The 18,775-nt window shown below is 37.2% G+C and overlaps 1 protein-coding gene across 1 annotated transcript; it reads right to left on the bottom strand.

The window, feature by feature from the left end:
- Positions 1–2,503: 2,503 nt before the first annotated feature.
- On the bottom strand, positions 2,504–9,701 carry LOC150080213 (protein timeless homolog). Its single transcript, XM_090380647.1, has 5 exons — positions 9,668–9,701; positions 6,193–6,417; positions 5,781–5,939; positions 2,773–2,838; positions 2,504–2,652 (listed from the first exon to the last, which is right to left on the bottom strand). Exons 1-5 carry the CDS (start codon positions 9,699–9,701, stop codon positions 2,504–2,506), a joined length of 633 nt encoding a protein of 210 aa, XP_090236773.1.
- Positions 9,702–18,775: the final 9,074 nt, after the last annotated feature.

Genomic DNA, 18,775 nt, shown 5'->3' with positions numbered 1-18,775 from the left:
CGTTGCAGGAATTCTGGAGAAAGACTCCTATAAAGAGAAAAAAACAACAAAGTTAGAATGAAATTAAGACGGAATAAACAAATCAGAAGCGGAACGTTAAGAACAACCAAGGTCTTAAAGGAAATGAACCGAGCATAAAGGCCTACTCCATTTCCCTAAGGTTTATCTAAAGGTTTATCTAATTTATCTAAAGCGATTCGCTTGAAAAGAAGTTTTATCTGTTATTCTGGAATGTAGTGTATATAAGAGCACCTCTTAGTTAAATGTAGTCGTCTGTGCCAAGCTAAGGCTCACGAATGAAAGAAAGAAAGAAAAAAGTTCTTAGGCAGAAAGAAAGAGACGTTCTCTAAATCCGATCGCAGCTGTTTACAGTTTAACGACGTTTTAAATGTACCAACTCGGAAGTGTTTGGTACACAAAAGACGAATACTGATGTAAAAACAACGGAAAACGGCGAGAAGAAATCGATCATGTGAGCTGCAAAGAAAAATCGAATGGAAGTGAATGCTTTCTGGAAGTAAGGGAAAAAAGCTTTGCTCAGTCACCTGAAACAGACACACGAAAACGGAACACTATTTGGGCTAATGGAAATTCTGCATGGGCCGGCCAAGAGGGAAAAACCGGAGGTGGCTGTGAGAGGCGAAGTGAATAGTTACTAGAAAATTCCACTGGTTTGTACGGAGGGTCCCAATTTTACAACTCATTGCTTTCACGTAGAGAAACACTGCACTATCCATTTGGTCGAAAGGACTAGAACATCCGATTAACAAACAAGTTAAAACCTGTTACATTTCCGAATAATCTTTATATTTATTTTAGAAAGTCAGGCAAGTTCTATCGCTCTAATTGCTGAATAACTTAAGTTCGTTGCACTTCTGCAACAGAAGACGATGCAAGTAATAACAAAGAATGAAACATTCGCTAACCATGTTTTTCAATGAGAAAGATAAGACATTTACCAAGACATCGAGGCAGCTCAGACTTATCTCAACAATCCAAGATTGATCTAAAGAGCAGACAGATGGCTCATTACATTAGGAAAATTTTATTCTCCTTCAATAGGTCGACCGTCTAATTCCGTGCCCACGGTCAGAAACGGCGGTAGCATTTGTGGCGCCTGAGGCAAAACATGTCACAGCGCCTGTGGCAAGTGCCTCATTTTCGCACCTCTAGAGCCGCTATACATCTACCATGGGCTTGCCCATGGTAGATGTATACCAAATCTACATACTGCACCGAATGAGAATTATAATTCTTGGGGAGGCATGTAACCTTTCTTCATCATATAATTATTAACAATCACGGAGGTCCATTTTACAAAAAACGAATCTGCATACAGAACTTTGTCAAGTCTACGTACATCCAGTAGTCGTTGAAAAATATCCCCCCACAATAGTGGAGAATGAACCGATCCAGTGTAATGAAAGCTGAGTCACCCTTGGTAAGGAAAACAAGTACAGAATTCACATGTGTCTCTTTCAAACAGCAGCTCTCGTGGATAGCACAGTTGGTAGAATTGCCGCCCTCCAAACACCAGGTGGAAAAGACCTGAGTCCGAATCCCCTCAATAACGGGAAACATTTTTACGGGCCTTTTTCACAAAGTGGCTGAGTTAGCCGGTCTCAGGAGAGGGTTGCCATAGTTTTTTCTCACGGAAACTCCGATTTTTCGGCCAGAAACCAAACACAACAATTTACAGATGTATACGGCGCAATATGGCCTAAGCTGATGAGGTGCCTAAAGCCTTACACTGTTCATGTAAAAGCAAACCCTGACTGAAAAAAAAAAAAAAAAAAAAAAAAAAATGAGCACAAGACAATCCCTCATCACGAGCAATGTAGTGAAAAACCGGAAAAAAGTGAATTTCTGGGATTACTGTTCGGTTTGTTTTTGTGCCAGGAGATGTTAGGAAAGAGAGCAATGCAACCCTCGCCTAAGATCAAGCTCTTGAAGAGATGGGCGAAAGGAGCAATCCAGACATATTTCCAGTAGATCAAGGTTCCCTCCGTTGGGCTATAACACGAGACGTCCAAGTTAATATTTCTAGCTAACCCCACATCAAAAACTGCGACTCAACTGGTGTATGGATCGTCTCAATTAGACTGTTGGCGAGTAAAAAAAAAAAGAAAAAAAAAGTGGTCTTATAAATCAAGTTTCCTTTTACACCATGTGACAGATATTAAACTATAGGTCGGTTAGGGACCAGACGTATACAGAAAAAAATTACAAACAATCTGTAAATTTTACAATTCTATATTTAACTGATACCTCACATAAAATGCAACTGTGTCTGTGACTAAAATATCGATATATGTTTTCAAATGGCAAACATATTCTGATTGGCATTTGGCATTCAAGATGTCATAAAAGAAAATCAGATTATTATTTTTTTTATTTTTATCACAGCGTAACTTTTTTTTTTTTTTTAATTCTGATTAATTAAATAGAACGTTAATACCAAAACAAGCAGAACAAATGGCACTTAGTAAAATTACAGATCTGTTTACAAGGCAAGGTGTGCGGTGATACTTGCCTGTTCGTTGGCGGGTTGAACTATGCCAATAGCTTTCAGCAGTTTCTTAAATGAAGAATCTTGCATAGCTTGTTGGTGTGCGGACATCACAGGTACAAGGGGAACTGACTCGGGATCATCTACAAAGGTAACAAAAGCTCAGTCAATAGTATTACCAAAAGGCCATCCTAAGTATTTGATGTTAAAATCGCCTCGTTAAACATGAAAAATAAACAAACAGTAATTTCCTAAAAACTTACCATCTAAACGGTCCTCCAGTGCATCTTCTAAAGATTCTTTCAACCATTCCAGACCATCCCGAAGTCCTAGAAATTTCAAAGGTTTACGTTATTTCCTCGAAATAATCCCTTATTTCATAGTTCGATCAATTACACAGATTCATTAAAAATGCTAACATGTCCTTTGTCTACGCTGCTTAAATTTAAAATGACAGTAGATGCAACCAAAACGGATTACTGTATTTTATTATATTTATGTGGTGGCATATATATGGTGCTGTGAATTCTTATTATAAAATATTATAATAATTATACTATTTTATTATTATAAAACTCGGTTATTATAAAATATCTCTTTATGTAAATCATGCGTGTTAAACTGATGATCATTAGTTTTTGAAAAGCTTTCTAACTGGGTTCAGTTAGAAAGGTATGCAGAAAATGAAGTCAAATGCCAACAGGTATCTCTTTTCATCTCTTCAACCTTCAGCCCATGTGCGGTACTAAGTACAATAGATTCTAACACATCTCGTGTTTGGGGTTTTCATAAACAAAACAAACAAAAAAAAAAAATCTGCTAGAGATCTAAGCCAGTAAACATACTTGTAATGAAAATAGTTCATGTAGGAAACGAAAATTATAATAATGAAAACATCCTCTAAATATTTGACCTGCCTCACACGATGTTCTCGGAATCAAGAAAGTAGCGAAAATGAGATGGGAGGGCAGCGGATGGTGAATTGAGGGCGATAACTCAAAGTTCAAATTCGACATGGCCACTGAGAGGATAAAACGGTTTGATAGAGTGAGGAACAGGGATGTCATAAGAAGGGTAGGTAAGAAGAGATGTTCGAGTGAGATAATAAGAAGACGGAAGAGAAATTGGTTGGAAAAACTATGATAGACAAATTGAGAGGAGAAGTGGTCGTTGATATTTTTTGCTACAGGACAGAAAACCAATGACGATGACAGGCCCATTGGCCGTAGCTGCACTGTCATATGTGGCTACTGCAACAATTAACACTCCTGTTTCCTAATGCTCACTAGAATATAAACGGTATTGTTTTATATGTACTGTAAAAGCCCGAAATATCAACACTTTTCATTTTATTTCCGACATTTACGGCTCTGATACAGTAAATCCTTACAACTGTAGCATTAACTTCGTTTGAAAAAGGAATGATGGTGATTTGTAAAAATCAACAACTCAAAATAAATGATTCTACAGTAGAAATTTGTCCTTACAAATTCTAGTGTAGAATCAGAAAGAGAAATATAAACCATAAACAGATTTGACTCTAGTATTAGTATTAATTGATGCAAGAAATTGACGACTCTAGTATTAGTATTAATTGATGCAAGAAAGCAAGCTTATAAAGCATCAGGGAAAAAAAAAAAAAAAAAAACTTCATCTTTCCATCTCCCTCTAATAGTTCGTGTAGTTCTGGAATTTATTTAAACAATTTACTTCGACAATAACAGATGGAAATGTGTTCAAAATCAACCACTCGCTGGCTGAAGGCAAACATCTATCATGCAACCATCCTCGCTCAATTTGAATTTATGACCTTCATGCATGCAGTCTGAGCAAGAGAGTTTGTTTGTTTTGTTTTGTTTGTTATTTGGAGCATTAGCAACTAAGGCCATATTGCTCCGGGAATATGCGGTGGTCATTCCCTGACCTTTCCGCATCCTCCGTATTTGGTGGTGACGGGCTCGAACCCCGGTCTAATCAAGAAGCGTGTGCTACGCACTGCTGCTCCTTCCCACCTGGCTACGGAGGCGCCTGAGCAAGAGAGAGAGAATGCCATTAGCATTGAATCTGTTCAATCCATTCAAAGCCTTAAACACCTCAATCAGATTCATAGTCTCCAGACGCTGGAATTTGCAGATATGAAGCTTTTCTTCCAGACCATCGTTTTGTTCCCTTTACCAATATCGTTGCCCTTGTGTGCATCCATTCCAGCAGCTCTACATTCTTCCTAAAATAAGGCCTTGGCCTCCAGACCTGTATGCAATACTCAACGTGTGGCCTGACCATTGCTTTATACAATGGAATAATCAACTCGCTATCTCCGCTAGCAAAATTCCATGGGCAGTCCTCTGCAGTGGACTGCTCATGGGCAGTCCACTGCTCTGAGAAATTCATATCTGTCTGCACAATTACCCCCAGGTCTTTTTCATTTTCCACTGCCCAGATTAAAGTACCACACAGTTGGCACGTTACTCTGGGATTACTGCTACATATGTGGCACCTTACATTTGTAAATGTTCAACTTCGGCTGCTATTTCTTAGCCCATTGCCTACATTTTCTATTTTTTAAAATTATATATATAAAGCGAAAAAAAAAGGGGGGGGGGGCTAGAGAGTGATAGAAGTAGGATAGAAGGGAAAAAATAATACATATACAAAATATACAAAGGATAATTACAACAACTTATCGCTGAATACCCACAATTTTGGTGACTTGTCCCGGGCTAACCACCCAAATTGAAAGGAAACAACAATGATAATTCCTTTCGATTTGGGTGGTTGATCCAGGAAGAAGTCACCCAAATTGTAGCGAAATAAGTTTCTGTATATTATCCTTTGTGCATATGCTACACCTATGCGTTCTCCATAAATTTATTTATGTATGTCTTTTATGATAATCTTCCTCATAAATTAATACATATATTTAGAAAAATAATACTGTATATACAACATATAAATGAAGCTGTAGCATTTTAGTCAGGTTGCTAAAATGTTTCATAATCAAATTGTATCAACAATCACCGAAGTCCAGTGGCATCATCTCATGAGAAGACTTAAAATATCAGTCTCTATCTGAGTTCCCATTTCACTAAAAAATGTCTTTAATTTAGGGAGTCTCACCAGTAATGTAAACACTTATCACTCCATATTCTCCCAAGCTGAAGCTTTGGGGAATAAAAAAAAAAAAAAAAAAAAAAAAACACACACAGAGAAAGAAAACTTAATCTCTAAATCCTGAAACTGAAAGGAATCCATGTAATCTATTACCAATTACCTGAATCAATAACCGTCCTCAAAAGGTCTTTTAGATCGCTAAGAGACAAGCGATCTTCCTGTACGGGGTCATCAGTGCCACTGGAATCGTCATCGGATACATCACCATCGTCATTTGTAATGCCATTCGCTTCAACAAAGGAAGCTCGTTCAGGAACGTCTGTATAATGAGAAGAGAGAACGTTACACAGACAAAAAAGAAAGCAAAAAATATCACATTACATTCTCAGGAGCAAGCCTAAGTTCCTTTCCTGGATATCATCTAAACTGTGATCTCAACGCTATTCAAATGACTGCATTGAGATTGAATTCGTTCAGTTAACATAATTATCGTTTATCGAGTTTTCCGTAGTGCCGCAGAGGATTACAGCAATATCATACCGTATATTAACCTTTAGGGCTACTTTACTTACCATTTTCTTCTTCCTGATCTGGCTCCTCTTCCTCCAAAGTATCCTTTGGTTTTTTCTTAGCTTTCCTAGGTTTTGGCTTTGCAACATCGCCGTCTTTCGAACTTTTAGCCCGCTTTTTACGTAGCTCTTTTTTGTCGGAGACTAGACCTAATTCGAGGATCTTTTCAACAACTCGGTGTTTCGGCCGTTTAGGGATTAAGCTGTCCATAATGAGACCAAGAATATCTGAAACAAGTAAATATGACAATAATTCTTTGGTGAACTTAATTTGTCATCATAAAAAAGTAACTTTAAAATAAATAATTTTTAATATTTTTTATAAAGTATTTCTCCGTTAACTTCGCAAGATTTAAATTAATTTGTGCGCTATATTTGCAAACCTTCCAATATCCTTTCTACATCATCTCGCTGACCTTCAGCAAATAGAGTAGTTAAACAGTGCAGTAGTAAATGGTGTAGTTAACGTAGGAAGGTGTTTTCTAACATCTTCCAGTTATCGTGAATAAACATAGGGAACTTTCTCTCCAGTATTTCTCAACCTTGTTTTACGAAATGAGACTTTGAGCCTGCCTTTTCTTGTGCCAATAAAAATCCGATAGGCAAGATGACACATATTCAAGCAAAAGAACAATGATTTTTTAAAACCATCTCAATCTTTTTTTAGAAATTATACTCTTGGATGCGCATTATTTAAGGAATGTTAAATAGTTTATTGAGTTCCTGAAGCAGAAATCGGACGAAAATTTAAATCAATTTCCTACCAAAAGCAAGCCAAACCCAATATACTTAAATAATATTGCATTCTTGTTGACGTTTCGGATGGAACCTTGGGTGTATGTTATGTTGTAGTAGGCTTTTTAGGAGCATTAACTAAGGCCACATTGCTCCGAGTATGCTGTCTTAAACTGCAGATGTTCTGAGGTCGATTTTCTGCTTGCTGGACGAAAACCCAACCCAAGTTTCCGGGAGAAAAAAACTATTCTACCAGGATCATGAAAATTCCTCTCGTCATCGACGGGACTCGGCCTCGGATCTTTTCCACCCGGTGTGGGGAGGACGGCGGTTCTACTAATACTACCTACGAGGGCGTGTCTGTTATCACGACAAAATTGAGGAGGTGATGGGTCTAATATATATAACCTCTTTTATATAACCCTTGATCCACTCCAGGGACTCAATAAACCATTTAAAACTGCATAAACAACGTGGAGTGAAGTCTATAATTTTTGAATATTAGAGTATTCATCCCACGCCTTTCATACAGTATATTCGAGAGATCTCAACCAATACTATGTGACCATATTCGAACATACTTTAAAAAACTGATTCCATTGTAAACAGAGGAAACAAGTATAAAGAAATACCAGAAAATGAATAGAACAGATTTAAAAAAAAATTAAAAGAATTGTGTGAAAGCTTTAAAACTTGGCGTTAAAACTCAACTTTTGAAGCTAAATGACAGCTGCAGGTTTAATAGTTTCAGTTACACTTAAGGCACCTCGTGCCATAAGGGGCTATTTGCCATGTCATTAATCTCTAAAGCTGCCTTGTTTGTTTTATGAGATTAAAAATCCAAACACTTCGACCTGAAAAAGGGGGACGATAGCACGTGTAAGGGTTCTATAAGTTCCTTAAGTTATCGACGGAACTGGAACTAACACCTTTCCAACGAAGGACGTCTGAAGGACAGTTGTCCTCCTTCGTCCTCTTTAAATAAAAAGAAGTCTTATTACCTCTGGAAAGAAAATGGAAAATCGAAAAGCAAACTGAAAAACCAGTCAACATGCACAGTTCAACAGAGTAGTATTTCTCAACTCTTTCGTACCGTTTAAGATACATATAAAAAAAATATTTAAGTAACTCCTTATCCTTCCTCTTTGTACCTCTCCCTTCCCCACATACAAGCAGAAAGGTATCAAATAAGTTAGGAAACAGTTAGGGTACACTTTAAACTAAAACAGTTGATAATGTTTATTTTTATAACAATGAAAATACCGATTTAATGAGAGAATTTCTTCGCCTCTTTTTTGAGAAAAATGAAAAAAATATATGCATTTTTTTTTATTTCCGTAATTTTGGTGTTATTATTTTATCTGGGCGATTCTTGAAGATTTGAGGTTGTTGGATCAAATATGGCAACCATATTGCTGTAACACCCACTAATTTTAAGGAAGAAGGGATTAAAGTCAAAAACTGTTTCTAATAAAAAAACATTTTAAGAAAATGTTATAGTACTAAATATTGAACAATGGGTCTATTAACCTTATTCTATTTACAACAATGTTTATCTGACAACAAAACACTTATTTTGTCGTGTTTTGCCTATTATAATCGTCCATTTGTGTCTCCAGCACGAGATTCCAATTCATTATCTGCCAACACATTTGGACTCCATTTTCCCTAGTATCTTTTTTCCATTTGAGAAATATCTTCGTGAAACCTTTTACCATGTTCATCGGAGACCGCTCCCAAGTTTTCAGGAAATAAGTCTAAATGGGAATGTAGGAAATGAAGCTTTAAGGACACTTTGCATCCAACTCTCTGTACGCTAAAATTAGCTCATCCACAATTTCACTGTAATTTCTCATTGCCTAAAATGTTCCGTCACACGTTTTCGAATGCCTTCCAGGTTCTTATTTCTATAGCATTTAATTTTTTAGTGAATTTCTCATCTTGGAATAGCAGTCTGATTTGAGAACCCACAAAAATTCCCTCTTTTATCTTGGCTACACTGATTCGAGGAAACTTTTGCCTCAAACAAAAATCCTTCTCTTTTTTTTCTATCGCTTTCATAGATATTTTTATCGAACTTAGCTTGCTATGCAATGGAGGTAAAGAGATTTTTGACTTATCCACCAAAGGAGGTCGTGCTACATTTTCCTGGCCTGGTGTAGTTTCTGAATATGCAAGTGCGAAGCCTTCTCTCGGCTGTCGCACTTGCATATAAAGCAGCAGTATTTAGTGTATCCACTTGCAACCCATTTGGCAAAGCTACCACTTTTAGGTCGGCACAGATATTCCATTTGTATTCTTGAGAGCATATATTTTGAAAAAGAACCTGTAGGTTTTCGTACGTTTCCTTCATGTGAATTGCATGTGCGTGGTATAGATGGACGCTTATTTCCGTATGGAGTAAAACTGCTTTGAAATGGCCTTTGGACGAATCAGTGAAAAGCATCCACTACTCGGGGACGTGCTCCAGATGTAACTCTTTCATTAATTACTGGACATTGTTACAATAAACGAAAGCACACCATCTACGGAATAACATGCCGTTATGTTGGATTGTGTCTTCCTGGAAAAAGACACTTTGACACCCTTTTCAAAAAGATACTACTACTGAAGCCATGATACTAGTAATTGAGCTTTGGTTTTGGAGAGGCCCAAATCTCTGACCAAATCGTTCAATTCTGCCTGAGTAATTAGTTGCGGCTTTGCAGTATGAAGTTTCTAGTTGAAAAGGCTGGATCTGTACTTGTTCTGGGTTCTTCATCTTCTGGAGACTCCATTTTCGATCCTGAATCAGAGTCAAGTCCATAAGTTTTGTTTCTGGTGGCTTTGGCACTGGCATTGTATCATCATGAGGAACTGGCCTTAGAACAGAAGGTATGGTGGGATACTCCACTTTATGCTTAGATTTCCCAGAAAACCCGAAATATTGGTCATGCAAAAGTAACAATCGTTTATGTAGTCTCGAGGTTCCCGCCGTATCACCGGAACAGCAAAAGGCATCGATTTATGACTACCTCTAAGCCAGTCTGTTAATGTCCTTGAACTTGAGCTACAGGAAAACTTTGGAGCCCATACTTTATCTTGATCTCCAACCTTACATCCAAAAATGAGTTCACAGGCTTTTCTCACAAGTTGTGACAGTGGCTTCCGCTGAGATTTTAATACAACGTCTCCACAAATGTAGCAAAAACTATCAAGTTTATTTCGGCAAGAACGCGACAGTTGAGGTAAACGCACATAAGAACACAATTAAGAAATTGTATTTTTATTTATAACTTAAACGCAGTTCACGATTTATACTAATGCACACAACAGTTGTTTACAAACACTAATTCACTAAAAAACACTTGTTCACTGTTCACCACTCTCTCTCTCTGGAACACATAAATTTTTTGAAATAAGAAAACGCTTGCTTGGTGGGGGAGGGGAGGGGAAACCCACATATATATACCGGTAGAGAAGTTTCTAGAGAACCCCATCGAAAGTTCTAGAATCTTTCAAACATGCTGAAGCATGTATTGTTATTTCCTTTTAGGGTTTTAAGCACATATCCGAGTTTTTGAACATATTTCCTTATAGAAATTAGCTAACATACCGGAATAGATATTGTAAAAGTGACTATATTTGCTTGTTTTTTTATGTTTTTTTTTTTTTAATTTGTATTCTCTAACTCTGAACTCAAAGTTTCATTTCTGGCAGAAATGAAACTTTGATTTGTCTCTACCTAAAATGAAACACGTAATTAACATTAGAGCTACTACAACAACGAAATCACATGAAAGACCAACTTTTTTTCTTTTCATTTTACTTCTTAATCAAAGAGTCTTTTAAAAACCAGGAGGATATTTGATCTCTAGATGTGGTTCATTAATTCTACATGGCATATCTAGAAATCTCAGGGGAAAAATAAATAAAAGATATACATTATTTTATTTTACTTTCTGCCATTCTTACAGCAACTTTTCAATACCCGCAAGAGACGTCTTTATTCCGAATAGCCAGCAGAGATCTAAATGTCACCCTTAGAATTTCCTCTACACGTAGCTGTATCTTTTATGAAATTCTTTTGACAAGCCGTAAAGAAATGTCTGTAGTTACAAGCGACATCCACAGCGAGTCTTTAAAGCTTGGGCGAAATGTGATCTCTGGCTTTGAGCCAGTAATCGTGCCGGTACAGCTCTGAGGATTTATATTTCTGGTAGACTAGTTTACCTCTTTCAACTGTTTATATCATCATCAAAGGATTATTTACTTGTTGAGGATGACGTACAATTTCATTTCATTAAATCTCAAAGGATTTTCCATATATGCTCTAAAGTTAATTATTGGCTTTTTTCCCCTTTCTTTTTTATGTTTTTTTCCAGGAGAGATGAAGGCTGTACGTGTAATCAACAGTAATTTCAAAAGTTTCACTCAACCACACTCTTTAAACAACCAGAAAGTTTCTGGAAAAAAAATAAATTTCAAATAAAAAGCTCCTTTCATTTCAGTTACATTTTAATAAACATACAAAATTAAATATTCTTATATTTAATAATAATTTACTTTCTATTTTTAATTAAATTATATCTACCATTTTTTTAAAAATCATCTCATCTTAGTAAACTAAATGAAACTTCTTTTCTATTATACTCCTTTCATTGCCTTAATCAGAATTCGTTAGCAGGAAAAGTAAAAAAAATTGAGAGATGGGCGCTGTATTAAAACACACTCAGTGAAGTCAAAAATGGGTTATTATTAAAGTTTAAGGCCTCTTATAATCGCATAAGGAAAAAAAAAGTATCAATTTAATATACATTTCATAATATATTTTTTTTTTATTTACGACGAAAAACATATCTCAAAAGAAAAGTGAACATCGCTAAGTCATTAAGTTTTTTTATTTAAAGAAGGCCATAATGAAAAATACCTCTGGAAAAACTCAACCAATGTACGTATCAAGGTATACTCAAAGAAAACACTGAAGATGATCCAAGTGCAGGCGACCTTTTGAAGCAGTAAATCCTGAAACAATTGCAATGGTTAAGGCCAAAATATTAGAAACTTGAATACAAGTTTCTGAATTTGAAAACGGTGTTAAAACACTCCTCGACAATAATCGGCGATGAATTAAAATACGTACCCAGAATACTGAATGTTTAAGGCAAATAGGGGAGTTCAGCTATCGTGTTATCCCTCTTACTTTGATCCCCGCGAGGACAGTCTAAATTTAGCCTATTGGAAATATGACCATTTGAAGAATACTTCTGTACGATAAACCTCAGTCCGATACAGGAAAACACCAAATCTCTATTTGAGGGACGTTATGTTACAGATAAAAACTGTCAACTACCACTTTAAGTTATCACAATAGTACATCAGCCACGGCTAACAGCAGATGTTGGTTGCGCTTAATAATCTCCAGGCACACAAATTACGAGAGAAACCACTTTTTTTTATTTCACGGGGTGGGGTCCGCATTATTTTAATGATGATTATTATTATGATGATACCGACTTTCATGGGATCAAAGAGCCATCTATGGTGGCTACATACAGCCTTTCTCACTCATATACTATATCACCCGATCCACTCCATCCTGTCTTCTTATCTATCACTTCCGTCTAGTGCACCCTAGCGAATTCGTATTATGGTACTGGGCTGATGAATCGCCAGTAGAGAATTTATCATGAAAAGTAAAAAGCCGGTTCCGGGCTCTCCCAATTGAATGGGGGTAAAAACCCTGATTTAAAATATGATCATTTATACAAGGTGTGAACAAATTATCTTTACGGTTTGAATGTTTTTATCCTTCACGGCAAGGTTAGTTGAAAATATATACCAGCCAGAAATATCAACTCGAAAAGATTCAATTTGGCGCTTACTGCGCATTTCTCTGTATTTCAAATTGGCGTCTGGGCCAGAGAATGCGTTTTGTGCGTTAGCTTTTCATGAAATAGTAGTAATGGCATGTGATGCAAGAAAGCAAGTGTATGAGCTTATGCAGCATTAGCCAAAAAAAAAAAAAAAATCGGTTTTGATTCAGCAATTCTTCTTTACAGAACCTCGTCTATCTTTACATGCTATAGCTTGGACTACTACCAAAGCTGTAGAAAGACAGTCCAAATCTTGTTTACAGATAAGAAGGATAGTACCTGGATGAACTACTTCCTAATCAATGGATTGTGCTTGGCATGAAGAATCTATGGAGTTTCTCCCCACAGTTCATCAGATATCCATCTGTGGATATTTGATGTACATCGGATGTTCCTTAAAGACAATGTGTATATCCCTCTGTTGTCAATGATAATAGAAGAGCTCAAGTCACGGACTACGGAGGAATGTGAGAAACCTGACCAAGCTAGTGTCTAAAAAAACTGTGGCAGGTATTTGAATATTAGTTTTACAAAACTCGTGGCATTCATATTGAAACTTTATATTGATTGTTCATAACACATTTTGAGTTGATTATATATATATATAACCAATAAATATTGTTTTGATATTTATGTTCCTGAGTACAACTTGGCAGAAATGCAACTATCATCAGCAGTACACATACCTTGAGTTGGGAACTGATCTAAATGATTTTACCAACAGTAATTCTAGCACTGTTGTTGTAGTAGTAGGGTTTTACACTGGTGTGCAAAACTTAAGGACCACCACTATTTCTAAAGGTTACAACCACAAAATCTTTACTTAAGGTACTCTTTACTAATGAGAGTAGATTCAGTCTCAGCAGCGATTCTGAACGTCAGCTAATCTGGCGAGAGGTTGGCACACGGTATCACCCCGCAAACATCACTGAAAGGGATCGGTATCGGGGTCGAGGAGTTCTAATCTGGGGAGGCGTTATCTTGGATGGATGTACACAACTCCAGATACTGGAAGGTGGTACTGTAACCGGAAGAATTACTGAGGTAATTCTTCCCCATGTGCGTCTGTTCCGAGGTGCCATTGACCCCGAGTTCGTCTTTATGGATGATAACGCCACACCCCATCGCACTGCAGCTGTGATATGCTTTTGGAAAGTGAGGCCATTGTTCGTATGGATTGGCCTGCCCGTTCCAGCCAATCTAAATTCCATCGAACACATATGGGACGCTCTGGGGAGACGCCTAGCATCATGTCCACACTCACCAGAAAATGTTCACCAGCTGAAGATGGCGCTGACAGAGGAGAACTTATCAACAACATTGTTCTAAGTATGGACAGGTGGTGCAAAGCCCGCATCGACATTAGGGGTGGCCATATCTCCTGCCGAGGACCACCTCTTCCCTTTGTTCCATCTTATCTTTGGCAGTGATGCATCTCTATCATGGGAGCCAGTGCTATGTTGCCATTTTTGAATAAAGTCCCCTGTACCGTTTTGTGTCTATTGTTATGTGGGTGTTGTTTCCTTCATCATTTCTGTACCTCATGAGGTTCCTTTGGTATGCTTTTCCCATATCCAGGCCACTCCTATGAGAAACTACAGGTGAAAACCTGACTGGTCCTTAAATTTTGCACACCAGTGTAGGAGCATCAGCGACTAAGGCCATATTTCTCCGTGTATATTGTCTGTGAATTGTGTGTCTGAGGTCGATTTTCTGTTTGTTGGAGGAAAACCCTCAGTTTCTGGAAGGGAAAAACCATGCTACGCATGACTAACTCAGCTACGTTGTGAAAAAGGCCTATAAAAATTCCTCACGTCATCGACTGACTCGAACTCAGGTGTTTTCCACCCGGTGTGTGGAGGACGGTGAATCTACCAACAGTGCTACCTGCCAGGGCATTCTAGCACAGAGACTAAATCTTCTGTTGAACTGTGCCTAAAGTTATGCTCAATCTCTATTACGTCGATGAGTCACATTGGCGATTTTCTAAAATTCCGGGGATCGGTTCAAGTAAGCAAAGGATTAGTTTAACCTTACTATTTTGATCCGTAAGAACAAAGCAAGACGGATGGCATCTTTCTCGAAAAATAAATCAAATAATCTGCGGAATTTAAACTTAATAAGAAAATATTTTTAAAAATTGTTATCTAATAACGTGCATCAATGAAAGTAAAAAAAAAAATAATAACATATTATTTAAACTTTTAGAAATGATCTCTAAGCATTTGCAGCTATCACGTCGTATATCAAAACTTTGGGTACATGCTTATATTTGGAATAGCCTTGAAGCTTACTATTGCTCTAGTTCCATATGAATTTTACTTCTAGAATGTCTAATTTGACTAGCGATAATTTTCACAATTCTTTCGCCGGCTGGGTAAAACCTTTTCAAGCGCCGGATCTAGTCCGTGGAGTGTACTTAGGGCCCTCTGCTCTAGAATCACCAAATCTGCCACCGCGAATGCTTATTTACACATGGACAAGTTTGTCTTATGTGTTTAATAATTCAATTCACAATGGGGCTTACTTAATTTTAATCTTCGATGCTGAGGTCTAACAGTGCTGTACCCATTTCTAAATAATTTCCTTCGAAGTATGTTCATTTGCGCAATCAATAAACCCTCTCGTAGCAATCCCGGAAGTCTTTTCTTGATGAGCTTTGAGAGTGGTCGTTGTGGTATTTAACCACTGACGTTTCTCCCGCAGTCTCTGTAGCATTAGTACCATGTGGAATACAATAGCATATAACGCTGCTCAGCCTTCAAATCTCCCATTATGCTGTCTACTTTGCAACTCTGTCAGCGTATCCTTGGACGTATACTCTCCTGCCATCCCAGCAGTTTGCGAAACTTGGGTTGTTGCACGGTGGCAGTGCCATTCCGCGAATTAAATGATCAGACTGTGTATTTGTGTCTTCATATCGAAATGTTTGATCATGTGGTGTTTCAAAATCAGAATTTAAACAAAACCAGAAGATGATTTGAGATCATCAGGACAATTATTAAGTTTAAGAATGCTGGAGCAGCCAATTACTTTCATCAGTCTCCATCGATTGCACAGATAATGTATAAAGAAAAAAACTGATTGCAGAACAGTTCTTTCTTACTGAAATCGCATCCCCCTCACTAGCAACCACAATTTAATGAAAATGGATGAATAATATCACCGCAACACTACAAAATCATTTATCAACACTCTTCTCAACTTTTTGCCGATATTTATAAGAATAAAAGCTCCAGTAAACACTACAGAGAGAACAACATAAAAGATAGCTTAAACGTAGATTTACTTTCGCTGTCTAATGTTTAATATGCGAAACTATTCTGAAAGAGTATTTTAAGAAATTTAAAAGCATGTCGAATTGGAAATGGTACAGTAATTAGTAACAAAGATTTAAACCGTGTCGACTGGGCTGAAATCAAATATATGTATGGTGTAGGGAATAAAAGCAAAATGTTAGCCTAACCGATTAATCACCGCACTGTTTATACGTTTCACAGCGCTTCAAACCATGCGTGATAAATAAAACTGCAAATTCAGAAAATGTGTACAGCATTCATTAATCATAACACGTTCTCAGCCAGTTGGGGCACTGATCCAAATATGTTGTCTCATCGTAGTAGTCTGATAAAAACGAGTACGTCTAGCTACAATTATGGTTAACATTACGACATTAATTTCTTCGAGTATATGTACAAAAATTACTTCTAATGAAAATTACTGATAATGATTATCAAAAGTATACATGTGTAAGCATCACTGTTTATGAGTTAAGTCGGTAGATGGCGAGACTAGTCACGTTTCATAGTCAAAAGAATTTGGATTTCACAAGAAAACACTAGAAATAATAGTGTTTTACTGCAGAAATCAAGCTAGCAATTTTCCTCTAGCATTTATTTTTTCCACAAATTTCAAGAAGTACCGTTGAAGTTAACGAAAAAGAAAAAAAAAAAAATTGGAATGGATACAATAACTAGATAGGCACAGTCCACAGCCTTCCCACACACACACAAAATGCGCAGCGCATAATTTAAGAATAAAAAGGTTCATGATGACGCTGTAGCCTTCAGAAGAGATCCCTTGTCAGCGCATTGCATTATCTGTAATGATGTCTATAATGAACGCTATTTCGCCGTATTAACCTAGCGTTAGCTAAAACGGCACTTTTGCCCACTGTCTCGCTCACAACGTGATCTTACATTTAAATTTTATTGCAAACGCGCACGCTACGCCATCAATCTAAATTACTCCTCTTCCCCTTAGTAACAACGATGGCATTTTGAATTCGACTTATTTTTAACACTGGACGCAGTTTTCTATCCCGGAGAGCAACAAAAGAATTTTAAAACTATGCACTTTACATATTCCAGTGCTTCGATATCCAAACAACTACTACAATGGTATTTAGATATCACGTTCTCAGAGAGATGTTTGTTATAATGATGTTCTTTTAGCATTTCGCTCGGTCTATTTGTGTGACAGTTTTGGATACTAAGTACTTAACTCACTAATATGCTGCGCACATATTCGGAACAACAGTTACAAATGAAAGAAAATCAACAACGAACTACACTCTACAGATATTACACACATAGTAATTAAGGAAGCAAATAAAATAAAGAAAAATGAGAAATATCCTATTTTTCATCAACTTTTAAGAGCAAGTTCTCCTTGCATTACGCCTTTTACATTTATTAAACTGCTATTTCATTCACTGTCAACAAATATCGCACTTATTTTTTTAAATTGCTTGTCGTTGGAGCTTAGGTTAATGATGTTTTCCTGGGGTAAAAGCTAGCCTTGGCACCCCACTCGTCCATGCCTATCATGCGTATGCTAAGCCCAAAGCATCTAAGATTGAGGCGTATACTGTGCCTGTAAACTGTGTGTGTGTGTTCTGTGTTCTTCTGAGGTCCTCACATCATTGATAGGATTCGAACTCAGGCCGTTTCCACCAGGTGGTAAAGGCCTGAGTTCGAATTCTATGGGAGAACGGTGATTATATCCGTTGTACTACACGTGAGGGACCATGATTATCGGTATTTCAATTTGATTCCGGGAGAACTAACAGCATTAGGTGAAATAAGTAGCCACGAGGCCCTTGTGGGTAGCACAATTGGTAGAATCGCCGTCCTCCCACACCGGGTAGAAAAGACCCGAGTTCGAGTCTCGTCGGTGAAGTGAGGAATTTTAATTGTACCTTTTCACAATGTGGCTGAGTTAATTGGTCTCAGGCGAGGGTAACATGGTTTTTTTCTCCCGGAAACTCAGGTTTTTCGTCCAGCAAACAGAAAATTGACCAGGAACACACGGAATTTGTTGTTGTATTGGGGCTTTAGTCGCTGATGCTCCTAAAGCCCCTAAAACAATATCAGCCACAAGCCAATATATCACCTTACTTTACCAATGTTGAAAATATGTCCCCTTCTCCAATTTTGAAACTACTTTGCGCAGCGTCGAAACACCGTTTTCAATCGCTTTTGTTAAGCTGGTCTTCGGTTCATCAGTGTATGAGAGTTGTTGTTTTACCCACTCCTTTCAGATACCCCAGAAGAAAATATTTGGAGAAGGTAAATCCGTAGGCCAATTCTAAATTGCACTGCAAATTTCAAACGTCATCTAGCGATCCGAATCTTCAAAGGCCTATGTCGAAATAAGTTGTATTTATTGAGACCTCATATTTGGAATTATCGAATCAAATTGTACTAGGATGTCAAATATTCACAACTGTGTTTAAAAAAAGAAAAAGAAAAACTGTATAACATTAATGTATGTATGTATGTGGCAAAAACTGATGCTTTTGCACTATAGGTAAGTTAATGTTACCCGAACACGTTTTCATAAAGATTTCAGTAATCTAAATACTAGGCACCTATTCCATAAAGTTTTAAAAATACACTATAATCTCCAAAAATATTCGGACGCTAAAATTTTCAAAGAAATGGATTTTTATTTAAGAAAATAACAATGTGCTATTCTTCCTGTACTTTATATAT

Source organism: Mastigoproctus giganteus, chromosome 9 (assembly GCF_048544385.1).
Source record: "Mastigoproctus giganteus isolate SK-2022 chromosome 9, ASM4854438v1, whole genome shotgun sequence".
NCBI lineage: Eukaryota > Metazoa > Arthropoda > Arachnida > Uropygi > Thelyphonidae > Mastigoproctus > Mastigoproctus giganteus.
Note: the sequence above shows the minus strand (reverse complement) of the source record. Positions and strands in the feature narration are given on the sequence as shown.